Below are 18,953 nucleotides of genomic sequence, written 5' to 3' on the forward strand. Positions count from 1 at the left end.
CACAATTGGTTCCTACTTAATTTTCACTGGAGGCTAAGGTTTCTAAGAGGTAAAATTCTTCTAAATGTCAGTAAGACTGATGGAAATAAGGAAAGCAACTCTGTATGTAGGAAAGTAAGAGATGTGTAAGAAAGATAAAAGAAATGAGATTACATTTTTGTTGAGGTAAAAGTAATTTTGTCCTAAAATGAGACTGGTTATTTAGACAGAAAAGGCTTAGGACAAAATCTGAGTGAAAAAGAAAAATTGTAGAAGCTTTGTGAAGGGAAAACTTTGGTAAAGAATTTTATTTGCGGTCAAAACTAAGATTGAAATGAATGGATTCTGGGGCACCCAAGTGGCTCACTTGGTTGAATGTCAGACTTTTTATTTCAGCTCAGGTCATGATCTCGAGGTTGTGGGATCAAGACCCATGTCAAGCTCTGTGCTGATGGTGCAGCTTGTTTAAGATTCTCTCTCTCTCTCTCTCTCTCTCTCTCTCCCTCTCTCTCTCAAATAAAATTTAAAATAAGACATTTTCTTTGATTGTCAGTCTGTTCTTGATAAGAAAGTATAAACAAAGTTTTTTTTTTTCTTTATCTGCACAGAAAGTTTCTGTGTTTGTCTTTATCAGGTCTTTGATTACTTAAGAGAACTAAAACTTCCAAATATTAAAGGAGGTAAGTTTTGCTAACAACTATATAACTTCTGTGTAGAATCTCTTATTGCCATCTTGGTTAAATAGGTAATAAAGGGTGCTTGCCTGCCTCAGTCAGTAGAGTTTGTGACTCTTGATCTCCAGGTTGTAAGTTCTGGTCCCACAATGGGTGTAGAGATTACTTAAAAAATAATTTTTTTAAAAGATAATTATATATTGAGTGTTATGATAATGATCCTATTTAGGCATGTGCTTTAGAATTTTGAGGGTTTTTTTTTTATGTTTATTTTGAGAGTCAGAGAGAGAGCACCAGCACATGAGCAGGGGAGGGGCAGAGAAAGAGGGAGAGAGAGAATTCTAAGCAGGCATCTTGATGTCAGCTCAGAGCCCAATGTGGGGTTTGATCTCATGAACCTAACTGTGAGATCATGACCCAAGCAGAAATCAAGAGTCGTATGTTCAACTGAGTGAGCCACCCAGGTGCCTCTAAATAAGTTTTTTTCATTAATTAGGCTTGTTTATTTGGTATGTTAAGCGACTTGGGAAACACTGTCAAACAAATGATGATAAACCTTGCTTGAAACATTGTTGATTCTCTAATGTTTGCTTTTCCACATTTAAAGAAATTTTCTCTTAAGGTATCTATGCCTTATAGAAATATGATAAAATATTCATTTGTGAACATATTGAAACATTTAACTTTTCTCCCTATATGAACCTTCCTGAATCCAGAAATTCTCAGTGAGTATTCTTTCTTTCATGGCAATTATAATTATTTGCATAAGTTCAATAAAAATCTGTTCTCCCTGTAACAGGACACCGTGGGAAATATTGGTGATATTACCAAGGTTTTGAGTAGAATGTCATATTTGAGAAAGACATGAATAGATTCAGATATGACCAGGGAGCTTTAAGGAACTAAGATTGAGTTTATAGAGTTAATAAAGCTCCTTGGAGATATTCATGGGATACCTTGCTTACAGAGTTCGCAGCAGCCTTACTAGGTGAGTAAAGAATGTCACTTCCTGGAAGGTGGAGGAAACCTTAGAATATTTGGGGTATCTCAAGAAGAGGAATTCACCCAAATCTACAGGTATTACAGGCAAATCTGATGGCAGGTTATTGGCTTGGTATCTGGCCTCAAGTCGTTATTAAAAGTTCAATCTAGAGATTCCTTATGAAAAGTTCTAGCAAAGCAATTTTGTGGTTTTTGTTTTGTTCATTTGTTTGTTTTGGCAAGCAAGTTTTTAAAATTTTTAAAAATATTTTAAAAAGTTTTCCTTTCATTTATTTTGAGAGAGAGAGAGCAGGGGAGGGGCAGAGAGAGAGGAGAGAGAATCCCAAGCAGGTTCTGTGCTGTCAGCACAGGCTCCGTGGAACCATGAGATCACGACCTGAGCCAAAATCAAGAGTTGGATGCTCAAATGACTGAACCAACCAGGCGCCCTGCAAAGCAAGTTTTAAAGAATTTATATGGTCAATCACTATTCTTGCTGAGCTTATGTAAATAATCAGACCAAGTCTGTTAAAACTAGACTTGTTTTTCAAATGAATTAGTCTCAATTTGGCTATCTTTGGAAATTGCTGGAAGCCGACCTACCCAGCCTGAGTGGCAAAGCCTGGGCTGTGGATGGATTGGTGACTGCAGGGCGGCCCACTGACAGTGAAGCTTCTTGTACTCCCGCTTTTAGGTAATTTGGCCTTAAAAGCACCTGGGGTATTGTCTGTTGGGGAATTGCCCTCGGCAGTCTCCCTGGGGGGGGGGGGGGAACCATTAGGGAAGAAAATAAGGTTCTGCAAGAAATTGTGCGACCTTGCGTTTAGCCCTTGCCATTCCCCATGGAGGCTCCTCTACTTGCAGGAAGGATAGCCTCATTCATTTGCCAGCAAAGATGGCCAACGAAGGAGAGACATATGGATCCGAAAGCCCCACTCCGGTAACTAAGGAGTGTATCTATGGACACAGGTCACTCTGACCCCTGGGCCCACTTGGCCCCCAGGAGGCACTCCAGATGATGATTGAACTTGGTCGGTTAAAGTACAGAATGGTTCATTGGTTCCATTGTGTCTCTGAGAATGTATACGACATGGGTTTCTAAGGCCCTCTTGGCCCCCTTCCTGGCACCTCGGACCCAGGCGAACACTTTTGTTCTTCAAAGCCACGAATGATTCAGGGAAACAACTAAGAGGTCGTGTCCCTGTAACTGTTCCACTTGAGGTGTTGAGAGATAAATGACCTTTCGTGAAAACAGCAAAGCAAATACTTCATAAATTATAGATAAACATAGATACATAATAAAAACAATAAAAGAAATTAATCAATAAGCAAAGGGCAGGAGGGAACGTATGACAGAACAATCATGTTATTCCTTATGGGGTAATTATACAAAGGAACGTTTTCAAACTTAGATAATGTTAGAAGAACATAGATGACGTATGCTACAAGGAAATCACTAGCATATATAATGCCACGTTTACTGCAATAAATCGGCCAGTTCAACACACTGCTGTTGTCTGTGTCCATTTTTATTTTTGTTTTGTTTTATTTTCACCTTTTCGCTAACGCCGTTCATCCTTTGGGAACCCCTGGACCTGCTGGAGCCGGACTCCGGCAGGAAATGAGGGAAGAAAAATTAGAAAGAAAAATTAGGAAGAAAAATTATGTTTCAATAACACACCTTTGTGGATGTTAAATTCTAGTCTGATTGTCTTTGAGTGTTTGTTGTTTGCCTAAGCTAGACGACTTGAGGTAAACTTCACAGAGATTGTCACAATAGCTCACGTATAGACAGTCTTTGTGCTGGTTGCTCTGTGAAGATAATAACAAGCCCCATGGGCATATAATTTGAACGGCTGGACATTGGGATGGACTCTTCAGCAACGGTTAACTCAACTATCACCTTGACCAATTCTATGTGGCTGGGATGACAAAACCATTCTTTTGAAGCTGGAGCTCACCCCATTCCATGGGGTTAACTGTGTACTTGTGGACATAGTGGGTGGCCTCACTTTTTCTTATGACTGGATTGGATGATGCACTTGGGGATGCCTTATCTCCTGGGACAAGTCATCTCCCACTTGACAGCGATTCCTGGCACATCAAGTAAAGAAGGCCTTTTGATGGTTTTATGCTTTACCATATTTGTCCCAGGAGCTACCTTTATTGATATAAAATTGCAAGTAGAGGCTTTAGCCAAGCATACAGCAGCCACCTTTAACCAAACCCGACGTGCAGTCACCCACAAATTTGAAATGTGGCTCTCCAAAACCGAATGGCCTTTGGTATCCTGACTCCAGTACAAGAAGGCACCTTAAGGAGAGCTTAAGGAGGCTCTCATTAAAATAGAGTGTTGTGTATATACTCAAAAAATGTAACTGAAGTCATGAAAGATTTAAACACATTACCACTATAGATGCCCTAGCTCTAGATCCTTTTAGCAGTTGGCTAGATTTAATTCCTTCCAAATGGAAATATACCCTATTAAACATTGCTATATTTCCTGTTCTCTTTCTCTTCTGTTGTTTGACTTTTTGCATCCATCAAGCAGGAGCTCATGCTATTCATACAAACTTGGAGATGTCTTTAGCGTCCCCCTCAGTGGAAATGCCAGAAACAAGATTCTCCCATCCTGTAAAAGGCTTTATTCCAAAATCCCTAGGTGGTCCCCAGTCAGCAGGAAGTAGCTACAGAAGATGGACCTTCACCCTTAATCTCATAGATATGGAATGATGAAATGGACAGTGGGAAACTAAAGCCCCTTCAAGCCCTTCCCACCAACCTACTAGTCTTTGAGCTTTAACAAGAACCCTTAGCCCAAGTGATTGACCTTTCTTAATCTATCCATCATGCATTCTTTCCTAGGAAGAACAGAGCACCTCTGCATGTCACAAAACAGAGACCAGACCCTCTTGGACAACCCTGGGCACTGAGGAACCACACCCCTTGCACAACCTCTGAGCACTGCGATAACATCTGTAGCTGGCACCATCCATTCTGCTTGCAACAAGAAATATTATGGACCACTGCAGTCCTTTTACTGATTAACTGCCCTAAACTCCTTTAAAAATCCCTGGGCCAGGGGACGCCTGGGTGGCTGTTGGTTAAGCATCCAACAGCCCAATCTCTGGGCTCATGATTGGGCTCTCTGCTGTCAGCGCAGAGTCAGCTTGAGATCTTCTGCACCACCCCCCCGCCCCCACGGGAGCGCGATCGCGTGCTCTAAGATGAACATTAAAAAAAAAAAAAAAATTCCCTGGCCAGGCAGAAACCTCTAAGCTGGCTTTGGATAACAGTCCACCTTCTCCCCAGGTGCCGGCCTCTTGAACAAAGCTCATATTCCTTTTCAGTCAAAATCATCTCTTGAGTATTGCCTTTTCAAGCCAGGGGCAGCAGAATTTGGGGTTCAGTAACAGTCTCTTTGTGGCAAGTGTGACAAGAGTGCATAAAATGGTAGTAGCAGAAACAAAATAGAATTGAACCTGTAAACCAGGCTGTTTTTTTTCTTTTCATTCTCCAAGTTTGAAAATAGCTAACATGCGCGGAGAGTTTACCATGTGCCCGGCATTGCTCCTGCATTTCCTTAATCCATCTCACAACTTCCTTAGAGGGTAACTGTTACTATTATTCCATTCTACTAACTGAGGCGCTGAGGTCGGGTAACTTGCCGAAGGTCACACCGCGAGACTTCAAAAAGCCAACGTTTGAAAATCATTATCTTGCCTCTCCTCGCCAAGGACCAATCAGAAAACGTTCTGGTCCGGCGGCTCACCCCCTAGAACTCCTGGGGAGCTCAGCCCGCCCCTTCTTTCCCTTAAGCCAAATACCCAGCGGAACTGATGCGGAAACAGCGGAAGTGACGGAGTGCCCACACTTCCCATGGCCGCCACTCTAGTTGGACAATTGGTTGAAGCCTAGGATGGAAGAACTGGCGGAAGTGACATTATCAACGCGCGCCAGAAGTTTAGTAGGGTCGGGAAGGGTCGCCGTGGCGGGCGCCTGGGCCGCCTGTGGCTTAACTTCGTTTTCGCGGCCCCGCAGTGGTCTCTGCAGGGACTCCAGGTAACAGCCCCTTTAGCTTTTCCTCTTCTCTGAGGATTGGTGCAGAGGCGACCACTGCAGCGAGGCCCTGGGGCGACAGTGAGGGAGACGCTGAGTGGGCACGCAGGCCGCGCGGGGGCCGCTCCTCCCCGCTCGTGCCGACGCCGCTCCGGCCTGTACCGGCCGCCCACCCACCCCGGCCGCCTGTCCCGCCCGGTGCCCTCATCTGCTGTGCTTTAACAACGGCTTTCATCGTGCGAGTTCGGGTGCAGGGCTCCGGGAGTGCCCGGGACACAACAGTCCGGCACATCCAAGACCCGGAGTTCCTGCCCTGCCATCCTTTTCTCCTCGTTGATGTTGGAGGGCAGATTCAACCTGGCCTTTGTCCTCCTTTTTTTGCTGTCAGCAGGAATGGCTTTGTTATAAAGTTGTGCTTGAGACTTTAACGTTTTGTCAGAGGCTAGAGATTTCCGGCACGATAGAGCGTAAGCTGTAAATACACAGCGCTTGGTTTACAAGGCCTAGCTGTCTAGGCCCCAGGCCGTGTGCTTTTCTAATTTAAAATTCTAGGTAGGCTTCTGTGTGAAAAATAATACACTTGAGTGGTTTATGCAGACACTGGGGGGCAATGCAAAATTAACTGATTCTTTTCCCTTTTCCCTTATCTGTGATTGCCTTTTAAAAAGATCAAATTTGATGCTTCAATTTCCAAAATATGAACACACTCTGCAAACAACTTTCTTTTCAAAGGATAAGTTAGTATTATAGGATAAGTTATAAGTAATAGCTAACGATAGTAGTAACTAAGTAGGATTAAGTTAGAAATAATAACTGTGGTTTTAATGGCACAGGTGAGTAAAAATGGTCGGTGCCATCACTGGCAATGAGGGATGACCTCTGAACAATCGTAACATCGGCCCGGACCTAGTGCTGCAGATTTCTTATGTAGACTCTGAGTTGCACTAAGGGGTCAGGAGCCACCAGTTTTGGAGAAAGCTCTTGTCATGTTTATGAGTGCTTGAAATCCTGCTCTCATTATTTCTTGCTTTAACCATAGCAGCGACTGCCTTAAGGTGAACTTCCAGCCTCTAGTTTTATCTCTTTGAATTCATCCACACTTGCCAAAGTAGGCCTACTCATGCTGCACTTCAAAATCTTGTCCCTGCTCTTTTGCCTATGTGATATGTAAAACTGGTAGACAGTGTGACCCCACTTATATTTGCTACCTCCTCTCCAGAGCTTGTTGCTTGCATATTGCATGCTTTTGCAGTCTTTGTCTCCTTGTGCTTGGTCTTTTGCCTGCAGTGCTGATTTGTAAATTCCTGCTTACCTTGCTAGACCCAAGTCCAGTGATCATGCTTTGTGAACACATTCCCCTTCAGGACACTTGGCAGTTGCTATGTCTTATCATCCACAGCATGTGTGCATTTGTTCTTGATGACCTGCTGTATGCCAGGCATGGTGCTAAGACATCGGCGAGATTCTGCACTCCAGGAACTTGGCATAGTACACCTCTGTTACAGCACTTAAGTTTTGGAGTAATTATTTGTATACCCTTCACATGGAACTCTTTGATGCTAATGACTATTTCCTCTTCATATTTGCATCACTTCTAATTGTTATTATAGGATAACAATTTAAAAAATATAATTTTATTATATCTGACATTTTCTGAACCAGAGTTTTTTGGTTTTTTTTCCCCCCTTTTTCAGTGATGAGTATGTAGGATATATAGTCTTTGGTCCTTTGTCCTGTCAAAGTGATTGATTCTTTCATTCATTCAACAAATATCTGAGTGCTTACTTTGTACCAGTACATGTTTGAAGCTCGTGTGTGTCTTTGGTATATAATTTGTCACTTTCAGACCAGCAAGTTCTATATGTGCCAATATCTTCTTAGATTTTAATGTTTAAACTGAAATCTACTAATAGCTAACATTTATCTTGGGCTTACTAAGTGATAACTAGATGCTGTTCTTGATATGTTAATGAGCCAGTACTGTTTGACTCTAGTTCTCAAAGCAACTCTAATCAAGGTAAGGAGCCATCTGAACTAAACTCAACAAAAGGTCTTTCAGTAGTCACTTGATTCTTTTTTCTAAAAGAAATAAAAAATGTGTAGCCAGTAAAGAAATGATGTGTTAAGGAAAGCTAGATAGAGGCATAGTTTGTATTTATGTGTTCTAAAGAGGTCAAGTTATTGCATGTATAAAAACATGTTTTATTTATTTTTGTGTCTGTACATCTTCTATCACAGTGTTGTATTCAGTTAGATTGGGGCACCTGGATGGCTCAGTCAGTTAAGTGTCCAACTTTGGCTCAGGTCGTGATCTCATGGTTTGTTGGTTTGAGCCCCATGTTTGGCTCTGTGCTGATGGTGCAGAACCTGCTTGGGATTCTCTCCCTCTGCCATCCCTCACCCCCTGCCCCCCAGTAAATAAATAAACTTAAAAAAGAATAAAACAAGGCAAGAATGAAGCAGTATTTTTAAAAAAATAAATAACTTAGTAGATCAATAAATATCACGTTAAAGTATGTTGGATCCAATTCACTGTTTATTGAAATTAACACCTAAGACATTGTGGAGGATATAAAACTGACTGGAATATTTAAAAACCTCAACTTGGCCCAATAGCACTCTGTACACAGTGCTTAATACATTTTTCTACTCAGGGGCGTCTGGGTGGCTCAGTCGGTTGAGTGTCTGATTTCAGCTCAGGTCATGATCTCGTCATTAGTGAGTTTGAGCCTCACATCGGGCTCTGTGCTGACAGAGCCTGGAGTCTGCTTCAGATTCTGTGTCTTCCTCTCTCTCTGCGCCCCCCCCCCCCCCCGTCTCTTTCTCTTTCAAAAATAAACATAAAAAATAAATGTTTCTACTCTGATTTGACAGTTTCCTTAGGAATGTGTTTTCTCTGAGTGTTTTTTCCCAAAAGTTTTTTTTGTTTCTTTGTTTGTTTGTTTTAGTGTTTATTTATTGGAGAGAGAGAGACATAGAGTGTGAGCGGGGGAGGTACAGAGAGAGAGACACACACACACAGAATCTGAAGCAGGCTCCAGGCTCCAAGGTATCAGCACAGAGCCCGACTCGGCGCTCGAACCCACAAGCCTTGAGATCATGACTTGAGCCGAAGTTGGCCGCTTAACTGACTGAGTCACTCAGGCGCCTCGATTTCCCAAAAGTTTTTAAATATTGATTATGACACCTTATTTTTGAACATTCTAAGTATTAAAAACTAAGTTTTTAATGTTTATTTTTCGAGAGACAGAGAGACAAGAGTGTGGGCGGGGGAGGGGCAGAGAGAGAGGGAGTCATAGATTCCGAAGCAGGCTCCAGGCTCTGAGCTGTCAGCACAGAGCCCCATGTGGGGCTTGAATTCCTGAACTGTGAGATCCTGACCTGAGCTGAAGTCGGACTGAGCCACCCAAGCACTGTTGAACATTCTAAGAGCATTTTATTTTATTTATTTATTTTTTTTAATGTCTGTTTATTTTTGAGACAGAGAGAGACAGAGCATGAACAGGGGAGGGTCAGAGAGAGAGGGAGACACAGAATCTGAAGCAGGCTCCAGGCCCCGAGCTGTCAGCACAGAGCCTGATGCGGGGCTCGAACTCACGGACCGTGAGGTCATGACCTGAGCCGAAGTCAGACGCTTAACCAACTGAGCCACCCAGGCGCCCCTCTAAGAGCATTTAAATTAAACATGTAATAAAACACTTTTTGTTCTAGTGGTAGTTTTGCATGCGGTCCCAATAAACATGGGAGGGAATAGGATTTCAGCATTATAAGGTTAAAAAAGTATATTCCAAAATAGCTTCATTGCTTTTTTCTAGTTTTTTGTGTAATTATGAAACTGGTTCGTAAAAGACTGTACAGCTTGTATTCTTACATTAAACCTCAAACTTTTTTCAAAGCGGCGTTACCGTTTCTTGGTGTGCACGAAGACAACGCAAGCAGTTGAGGAAATTGCTAAGAAGTGTGTACTGGGGATGCTTTAGGAAGAGACTGAATGCCGAGGCGAGTTCCAGTCCAAAGGTGTTTAATTTACCAAGAAGAAAGTGAACATCATGGATCAGAACAACAGCCTGCCACCTTATGCTCAGGGCCTGGCCTCCCCTCAGGTAATACAACTGGAGGGAGGGTGTAGATGGGACAGAGTCTACACTGTTAGAGGCAGTAGAAAAAGAAAGGAAGGGAATTTAACCATCTGTCGTTGAAATTGATTTATCTGATTTTAAGCCTCTTACTTTGTTGAAACATTGTATTAGGCTTTGAGTAGGCTTGATAGTGTTAAATTTGAGGAGTTTATTTGGAAGTTAAAATATGTATTTGTAAATCTTAATCTTTTGGTAAATGTTTATGAAAGTGTTCCATGTGACTCTCGGGCCTTTGATTTTGAAAGTAATTTTTGCCAAGTTATTTTCTGTTTTTAGCATTTCTTTTTTATGTTTAAGGTTCCAAATAACATCTACTTTTAAAAAATTAACTCAGGGTAAGAACACCCACTTTAGGTGTGTTTTGATAATTGTGTACACCTGTGCGTATACAACTGCCCTGCTGATCGAGAGCTGAAGATAGTTTTGCTTAGCCTAGAAAGTCATACAAATGGAATCATACCAGTATGTGCTTTTTTTGTGTATCTCTCTTCTTTGCCCAATAAAACATCTGTATATCAGCAGATTCCTTTTTATTGCCGAGTAGTACTCGATTGTATGGATGTACCACATCTTGTGTATCTACTCTCTAGTTGCTGACATTGTGGGTGTTTTCAGGTTGGGGATATTATGAATAAAGTTGCTGTAAACATTTGTGAACAGGCTTTGTGTAAACTGTTTCTGTCTCTCTTGGGTAAACACTTATGAGTGGGGTCGCTAGGTCTGTGGTGTGTGTGTGTTTCGCTTTATGGGAAACTGCCAGACCGTACTCTAGGTAAGTGTGTGTTTCGCTTTATGGGAAACTGCCAGACCATACTCTAGGCCCACCGGCAGCAACGTGAGAGTTCCGCTTGCTCTACATCCTCACTGACACTCTAACTTTTAGCCATTCTAGTGGTTGCTTAGTGCTGTTTCTTTGTGATTTTAATTTGCGTTGTCCTGATGACTAACAATCTTGAGCATCCTGTCAATGCTTATTGGCCAACTGCATTATTTTCATTTGTAGAATGTCCTTCACATCTTTCGCCCATTTTTTTAACTGGCTTATTTGTTTGTCTTTTATTGAATTGTAATTGTTCTTTGTGTATTCTGGATACAGGTCCTTTCTGAGATGTAGGTATTGTAGATATTTTCTCTCAGTCTGTGGTGTGGCTTACTTTTTAATTTCTTAATGATATCTTTCAAAGAGTAGGTCTTAATTTTTCTCTGAAGTCCATTTATCAATTTTATTTCAGCGTCCGTGATTCTGTGTCCTAAGAAATCTTGGTTAACCCAAAGTCTTAAGGATTTTCTCTTTCTGATAAAGTTTTAGCTTTTACATGTGTGCCTGTGATCCATTTTGAGTTCATTTGTATATGTGACATAAAGAAAGGCAGACCTTTCAAAACCTCACTCTTTTTAAAGTCACATAACCTGAATTGTTTCTAGCCAGTATTTTACAGATGTGAGTGATCAACGCAGTATGATCGTACCTATACTATTAGGGCTGCGGTGTATGTTTGACCCTCCTCCTCTCATACTCTTTCTGCCACTATGTTGATGAAACAATTTAACATAAACCTTAGACAATTTTGGTTTATGCTTTCTGCCAAATAAAGTGGTGGAAGTGGGAGAGGATTGTGGCTCCTTTTTGGATTTTGCACGCATTTGAGCATCTGACGAAAACTATGGATTCCTTGATGCAGAAATACTAGGTATACTTTGAAGAGGTTCACAGAGTCACTGCAAACTCTGCAGGCTCTATGGGCTCTGTAGAGTTGGTGCTGGGTGAGGGCATTAGACTGGCTCCCAGAAAAACTTGGCTGTCATTGTGGCTTCTCTGCTGGTGAGACCTGTGGTCTTGGGGAAGTCCTTTAGCTTCTCCTGGTGTCAGTTTTCTTGTCCTTAATGTGGGAAGAACATTGAGTTTTTCCTTTCCCAGAGGGCTGTTATGAGATAAATTAATTATATCATAAATTATATGTTAATAAATATATTATTAAATTAAGTTAATAAATGTGACAGTATCTGGAAGTTAAGAAGCATTCAGAAAAATAAATTGATATTATTCTGATAGATGCATTGGATTTTCTTGATATAAACTTTTTGTATATGTGCTGCCGAAGCGAGCACAATATAAACTTTTTGGAGAGCAAATGATCCACGTTTTTTGAATAGTATTCTAATAATTGTCGTCATTATTGTTGCTAACGCTTCAGTATCTTCTGCGTGCCTGTCATCGTGTTGAATGGGTTCAGTGGCATCTCTGGGGTAACTATATAATTTATTAGCCAAACTTGGACGGATACATTGCGAGTGAAATGGGGAACTACCCAGGTAGTATGCCAGGATAATAGTTCGAAAGCATGGGCAGTCGCTCCAATTATGTCCTTTATACTTTCTAGCAGTATTAGAACATCGTTATCCTGTTGATGTGCCTGAACGGTTAAGCAACTTCCTTGAGTGTTCACATGTAATAAGTGGCAGGGTTGGATTTCACACCTGGGTGTAATTCTAAATACCAGGCTCTTACCTACTGTGCTGTGGTGAAGAAGAAAGTGATGTGTGTAAGGACAGCAAATGCCTTTCTATTATGCATCATGACTCCATTTATATCCGGAAAGCATCTGTCTTTGTACGTCTCACCTCCTCTTCTACCAGACAGGTGCTGGAAACAATACCAGCTGGCCTGACTTACTGTCCTCCTGACCTTCCACAGGGTGCCATGACTCCTGGAATCCCCATCTTCAGTCCGATGATGCCTTATGGCACAGGACTGACTCCACAGCCTATTCAGAGCACCAACAGTCTGTCCATCTTGGAGGAGCAGCAGAGGCAGCAGCAGCAGCAGCAACAGCAGCAACAGGCGCAGCAGCAGCAGCAGCAGCAGCAGCAGGCGCAGCAGCAGCAGCAGCAGCAGGCAGTGGCGGCCGTTCAGCAGTCAGCATCCCAGCAGGCGACGCAGGCGGCCTCGGGCCAGACGCCACAGCTCTTCCACTCACAGACTCTTACCACTGCACCCTTGCCGGGCACCACTCCCCTGTATCCCTCCCCCATGACCCCCATGACCCCCATCACCCCTGCCACGCCAGCCTCTGAGAGCTCTGGGATCGTGCCGCAGCTGCAGTGAGTACTTTGTGTCTTTCCCTCAACCCAGAAGGGCCCCTTGCGGCGGGTGCTGCTCTTCTTTGTTTCAGACGGATTGAGCTGTTGAGGGGGTGGCACTATGTCTAAATTTGCTCTTGCTCTGTCTCCCACGGGAGAAAGGATGCGGAGTTGCCTCAGTGAGTCAGTCCCCTTAGTAAAAGGCTCTCATAACATCGCCGCATATTGGGTAGATTGGGTAGCTCGCGTTTATGTCCTTGGGCCAAGCTATCAAATTGTTGTAGACATTTCCCTGCAGCTGATTTGCTGAATCAAGCCTTACGTGGTCTCTTTCCCTTTGATGTTTTCTTTGGGAAGGGAAGATTCGTTACTTAGTTCACAATGGTCCTTGTTTGTCTTCATTGGTTATTATAAGGGCTGCATATAACTCTTTGGAGAGCTGTGTCCTTTCCACAAGCTGAGAATGTCTGTTCTTGCCCTCAGTGGATTTTTCTGTATAAATTAAATGGGTCCTATATGTATCAGAATTGGACGCAGGGTGGAGGTAGGAAAAAAGTCCTGAAAAATACACATATATTCTCTTGTATCTATCAGTGTGAAGTACATAGCTTTTGCTTTTAGGAAGCATGGCCAAAGTGAAGGGTCATTTGCAATAATTAGTTCACCAGCCATCGCTGGTCATTTTTGTCACTAAGTAATATTTCATCGTAGATCCTGTTATCCAAATCTTGCCTCAGATTTTTGATCTGATGTGATTTTAAAAATCAGATGATTTTCATTTTAATACTTTAGAGAGATAATCCCTTGTTAGTTCACGTTTGTCAGCAACATTCCCTGGTGTCTTGCTTGCTTGTCTGGCTTTTATGGCCATTTAAGTTTTTACCTCTTGTTTAAATCATAAGTTATAACCAGTTGTGATGGGGTGTTTGTTTCATCTTGGCACCTTAACCCTTCTGGTATTCCACAAAGCATCTAGTCAGACACGTTACTGAGTTTCCATATCCATTAAGAACCCTGGTAGGTTGGGAATTCAGTGGCCTCTAAATCCTACAAGTTTATGTAGACTTGGAATAGATAATCAGTGAAAATATATAAGAACACATTTTTAAGGGGCGCTTGCCTGGCTCAGTTGGAAGAGCATGCGACTCTTGATCTTGGGGTTGTGAGTTTGAGCCCCATGTTGGGTGTATAGATTATTTAAATTAGTAAACTTAAAGAAAATCATACATTTTTTTTTTTTTTTTAATTTTTTTTTTCAACGTTTATTTATTTTTGGGACAGAGAGAGGCAGAGCATGAACGGGGGAGGGGCACAGAGAGAGGGAGACACAGAATCGGAAACAGGCTCCAGGCTCTGAGCCATCAGCCCAGAGCCCGACGCGGGGCTCGAACTCACGGACCGCGAGATCGTGACCTGGCTGAAGTCGGACGCTTAACCGACTGCGCCACCCAGGCGCCCCAGAAAATCATACATTTTTAAGAAGAATTCTGGGGAGGTGGCAGAGCCAAGAAAATCTCTGGACCGAATGGCTTCGGTGAACTCTACCAGACATTTAAAGAAGAACTAATACCAGTCCTTCTCAAACTTTTCTAAAAAATTGAGGGAACATTTTTTAGCTCATTCAGTGAGGCCAGCAGTACGCTGACACCAAAGCCAAAGACACTAAAAAGTCTACAGACCGGTATCCCCATTGATCATTGATACAAAAATCCTCAAAAAAATACTAGGAAACATCATTAAGCAGCATGGTGTAAGATTATTCACCATGACCAAGTGGGATATATTCTTAGAATGAAAGGGTAGATCAACATATAAAAATCAACCATTGGGGGCGCCTGGGTGGCTCAGTCAGTTAAGCATTCAATTCAATTTTGACTTAGGTCATGATCTCACTGTGAGTTCGAGCCCCTCATTGGGCTCTGTGCTGACAGCATGGACCCTTCTTGGGATCCTCTCTCTTCCTCTCTCTCTGCTCCTTCCCTGCTCATGCTCGCTCTCTCTCTCTCTCCCCTCCCCAAAGTAAATAACCTTAAAAAAATCAACCATTGTAATATACCACAACAATAAAATGAAAAGAAAACTGATACCTCAATTGATGCAGAAAAAGAATGGACAAAATTCAACACCCTTTCATGGTAAGAACACTCAACAAAATAGGAAAAGATGGAAACTGCCTTAACATAGTAAAAGCCATATTTAGAAAACCATAGCAAACCTAATACTTAACATTGAAAGACTTAATGCTTTTCCTCTACGATCAGGAACAAGGCAGGGACAACCTCTTTCTCCATCTCTTTCTTTTTTTCTTTTTTCTTTTTTCTTTACATTTATTTATTTTTGAGAGAGAGAGAGACAGAGAGAGACAGAGCACACATTGGGGAGGGGCAGAGAGAGAAGGAGACAGAATCCGAAGCAGGCTCCATGCTCTGACCTGTCAGCACAGATCCCGACGCGGGGCTCGAACCCACAAACTGTGAGATCATGACCTGAGCTGAAGTCGGATGCTCAACTGGCTGCGCCACCCAGGCACCCCGCTCTTTCTCCATTTCTATTCAACATAGTACCAGAGCAAGACAAAAAAAGGGTATCTAGAGTAGAAAGGAAGAGATAAAATTATCTGTTGGCAGATGTTATGATCTTATATGTAGAAAATCGTAATGAGTCCACAAAAAAACCTGTTAGCTATAATAAGTGAGTTTATTTAGCAAAGTAGCAGGATACAAAGTTAACACTTGAAAATCAGTTGCATTTCTGTGTATAGACAGTGAACAATATGAAAAGGAAATTACAGGTGTCCCTGGGTAGCTCAGTTGTCCTTGGGTAGCTCAGTCGGTTAAGTGCCCGACTTCAGCTCAGATCGTGATCTCACGATTCGTGGGTTCGAACCCAGTGTTGGGCTCTGTGCTGACAGCTTAGAGCCTAGAGCCCACTTTGGATTCTGTGTCTCCCTCTCTCTCTATGCCCCTTCCCTGCTCACACTCTATCTCTCTTAAAAATAAACATTAAAAATTTTTTTTGAAAAGCAAATTACAAAAACAATTCTATTAACAAGATCAAAAAGGATAAAATACACTAAAACCTTGAATTGTGGGTGACTTGTTCTCTGCATGTTTCGCAAGATGAGCAAACATTTCTAATAAATTTTAACTTGACAAATGAGCAGTGTCTTGCAATACGAGTAGCACGTGATGCTGAATGTCACATGATCACAACCTAGCCAATGGTTCTTGAAATTTGCTTTGATATACAAGTGCTTTGGATTACAAGCATGTTTCTGGATTGAATTATGCTCTCAAACCAAGGTTTTGCTGTACTTAGGAATTAACCAAGGATATGAAAGACGTATGATGAGAACTATAAAACATTGCTGAAAGAACTTTAAAAAAGACATGAAAAGTGGAAACACATCTCAGGTTCATGGATTAGAAGATTTAATATTGTCAAAATTTTAATATTGCCCAAAATGATCTATAGGTGCAGTGCAATCCCTATCAAAATCCCAATGATATTTTTTGCAGAAGTAGAAAAAATCATGCTAAAATTCAAATGGAATCCCAAGGAACTTTGAATGGCCAAAAACAATCCTGAAAAGGAAGAGCAAACCAGAGGGCTCTCACTTCCTAATTTCAGAACTTACTACGAAGTTTCAGCAATCAAAACTGTGGTATTGGCATAAACGCAGACATATAGACCAATGCAGTAGGATAGAGAGCCCAGAAATAACCCTTGCATATATGGTCAAATGATACTTGTCAAGGGTCCCAAGACTGTTCAATGGAGAAAAGATAGTGTTTTCAACTAATGGTGCTGGGACAACTGGATATCCACATGCAAAAGAATGAAGTTGGACCCTTAGCTAACACCAAATAAAAAACTAACTTAAAATAGATCAAAGACCTAAGATCAAAGACCTAAAACAATAAAACTCGGTGAAGAAAACATAGGACAAAAGCTTTGTGACATTGGACTTCACAATGTTTTCTCAGATGTGACACAAAGGCATGGGTAACAACAGGAAAAACATAAAGTAGACTACATAACATTTTAAAACTTGTAAAAAATTTTTTTTAAAAGAAAACTTGTATACCAAAAGACACTGTTCACAGAGTAAAAATGCAACCAACAGGAAGGGAGAAAATGCATCCCATAAAGGATTATTATCTAGATACTTAGAGAACTACTAAAACTCAACAATGAAAACCAAAGAGCCTGATTCCAAAAATGGGCAAAGGACTTGAATAGACATTTTGCCAAAGAAAATACGCAAATAGCCAATAAGCACATGAAAGGATGTTCAACGTCACTAAACATTATGTAAATGCAAGTCAAAACTACAATGAGACCACCTCATACCCATTAGGATGGCTATTATCAAAAATAGTATAACAAGTGTTGGGGATATGGAGAAATTTGAACCCTTATGCACTGTTGCTTAAGAAGAAAAAAATACATGTAGCAAATATGTGACTAAATTTGTGGTAGATGTACCACAACTTGATTATTTCTTAAGTGGAGAAATGCTAAAGGCAGGTGTGTATATAAAATTAATTGGAAGGAAATAGGTGAGGTAGAAATGAAAACATTCATTGGGTTGATCATTTTTTTTTTTTTCTAATGCTCATTTGTTAATTATTGAGTGAGAGAGAATCCCAAACAGGCTCCATGCTGCACTCGATCTCACGTACCGTGAGACCATGACCTGAGCCAAAATCAAGAGTCAGACACTCAACTGACTGAACCATGCAGGCACCCCTTGGGTTGATTATTCCAATTGGCCTTACAATTGTCTATTAAAGAACACAGCTTGGGGCACCTGTGTGGCTCAGTCGGTCTGGCGTCCGACTTCAGTTCAGGTCATGATCTCATAGTTTGTGAGTTCGAGCCCCATGTTGGGCTCTGTGCTGACAGCTCAGAGCCTGGAACCTGCTTCAGATTCTGTGTCTCCCTCTCTCTCTGCCCCTCCCCTGCTCATGCTCTGTCTCTGTCTCAAAAGTAAATAAACATTAAAAAAAAAAGTTAAAAGAGAAAAAAACACAGCTATCCTCTTATCCAACCCAGTTGTGAGCCATCAAGTTTTCAAACTGTTGCATTTTGACAGGACAGGAACCAAAAGCAGCAATGAGCTGGAAACAGCTGGAGATGTATTTGCAATCTGGAATCGGTATTCATACGACAGTGGTGTCCCATGCCCGTGCATGATGGTTTATGGGCAATTAGTGTCATTCAAAGGGCAAATAAGGGCTTCATTCAGAAGGCTAAGGCATGGCTCTGCAGATAGATGGACTCAAAGCCTGGCTACCACTTAGGAGCCGTGTTTATCTGGAGCAAGGATCCCATTTTATCTGGAGCAACCATGCCATTTAAGCCTCAGCTTCTGCATCTGAAAATGTGAATATTAATAGTTATTACTTCATAGTGCATTGTAAGTATTAAGTGGGGTAACCCATGTAAAATGCTCACCATGGTGTGTGGTAAACATAATAAATGTCAACAATGTAAATTTTTTTAAATTTTAATTTTTATTTATTTTTATTTAAAAAACTTTTTAATGTTTATTTATTTTTGAGAGAGAGAGGGAGGGAGAGAGAGGGAGAAAGAGAGACAGAGCATGAGCGGGGGAGGAGCAGAGAGAGAGGGAGACACAGAATCCGAAACAGGCTCCAGGCTCTGAGCTGTCAGCACAGAGCCCGACGCGGGGCTCGAACTCACGAACCGTGAGATCATGACCTGAGCTGAAGCCGGACGCTCAACTGACTGAGCCACCCAGGTGCCCCAATGTAAAATTTTTTTAATTAAAATTTAAACTGACCTAATTACATTGTTGTAGTAAAAGAATCAGATTTCTAGATAATTATCTAACACTTCATCCTGTAAAAGTTAAATGATCATGCTTTCTTTTCAAATTTCTTGCAGAAATATTGTATCTACGGTGAATCTTGGCTGTAAGCTTGACCTAAAGACCATTGCACTTCGTGCCCGAAATGCTGAATATAATCCGAAGGTCAGAGCAATTACAATGTATTTCAAACTATAATAATAC

The 18,953-nt window shown here is 41.6% G+C and overlaps 1 protein-coding gene and 1 long non-coding RNA gene across 3 annotated transcripts in view; one reads left to right on the forward strand and one right to left on the reverse strand.

The window, feature by feature from the left end:
• On the reverse strand, positions 1–16,281 carry LOC123609340. Its single transcript, XR_006717763.1, has 3 exons — positions 16,269–16,281; positions 11,243–11,253; positions 1–100 (listed from the first exon to the last, which is right to left on the reverse strand). It is a non-coding gene; the product is annotated as an uncharacterized LOC123609340 (long non-coding RNA).
• Positions 5,565–18,953, forward strand: part of LOC123609335 (TATA-box binding protein) — a 23,379-nt gene continuing 9,990 nt past the window's right edge. Inside the window, exons 1-4 of one of the 2 annotated variants that reach the window (XM_045500379.1) lie at positions 5,565–5,696; positions 9,590–9,796; positions 12,528–12,934; positions 18,827–18,914. In XM_045500379.1, the coding sequence (XP_045356335.1) occupies positions 9,743–9,796; positions 12,528–12,934; positions 18,827–18,914 (549 nt within the window). In that variant the 5' untranslated portion in view covers positions 5,565–5,696; positions 9,590–9,742. Of the gene's footprint in view, positions 5,697–5,793; positions 6,246–9,589; positions 9,797–12,527; positions 12,935–18,826; positions 18,915–18,953 lie in introns of those variants that run through there. The other variant, XM_045500380.1, reaches the window with a different exon arrangement.

Source organism: Leopardus geoffroyi, chromosome B2 (genome assembly GCF_018350155.1).
Source record: "Leopardus geoffroyi isolate Oge1 chromosome B2, O.geoffroyi_Oge1_pat1.0, whole genome shotgun sequence".
Taxonomy (NCBI): Eukaryota; Metazoa; Chordata; class Mammalia; order Carnivora; family Felidae; genus Leopardus; species Leopardus geoffroyi.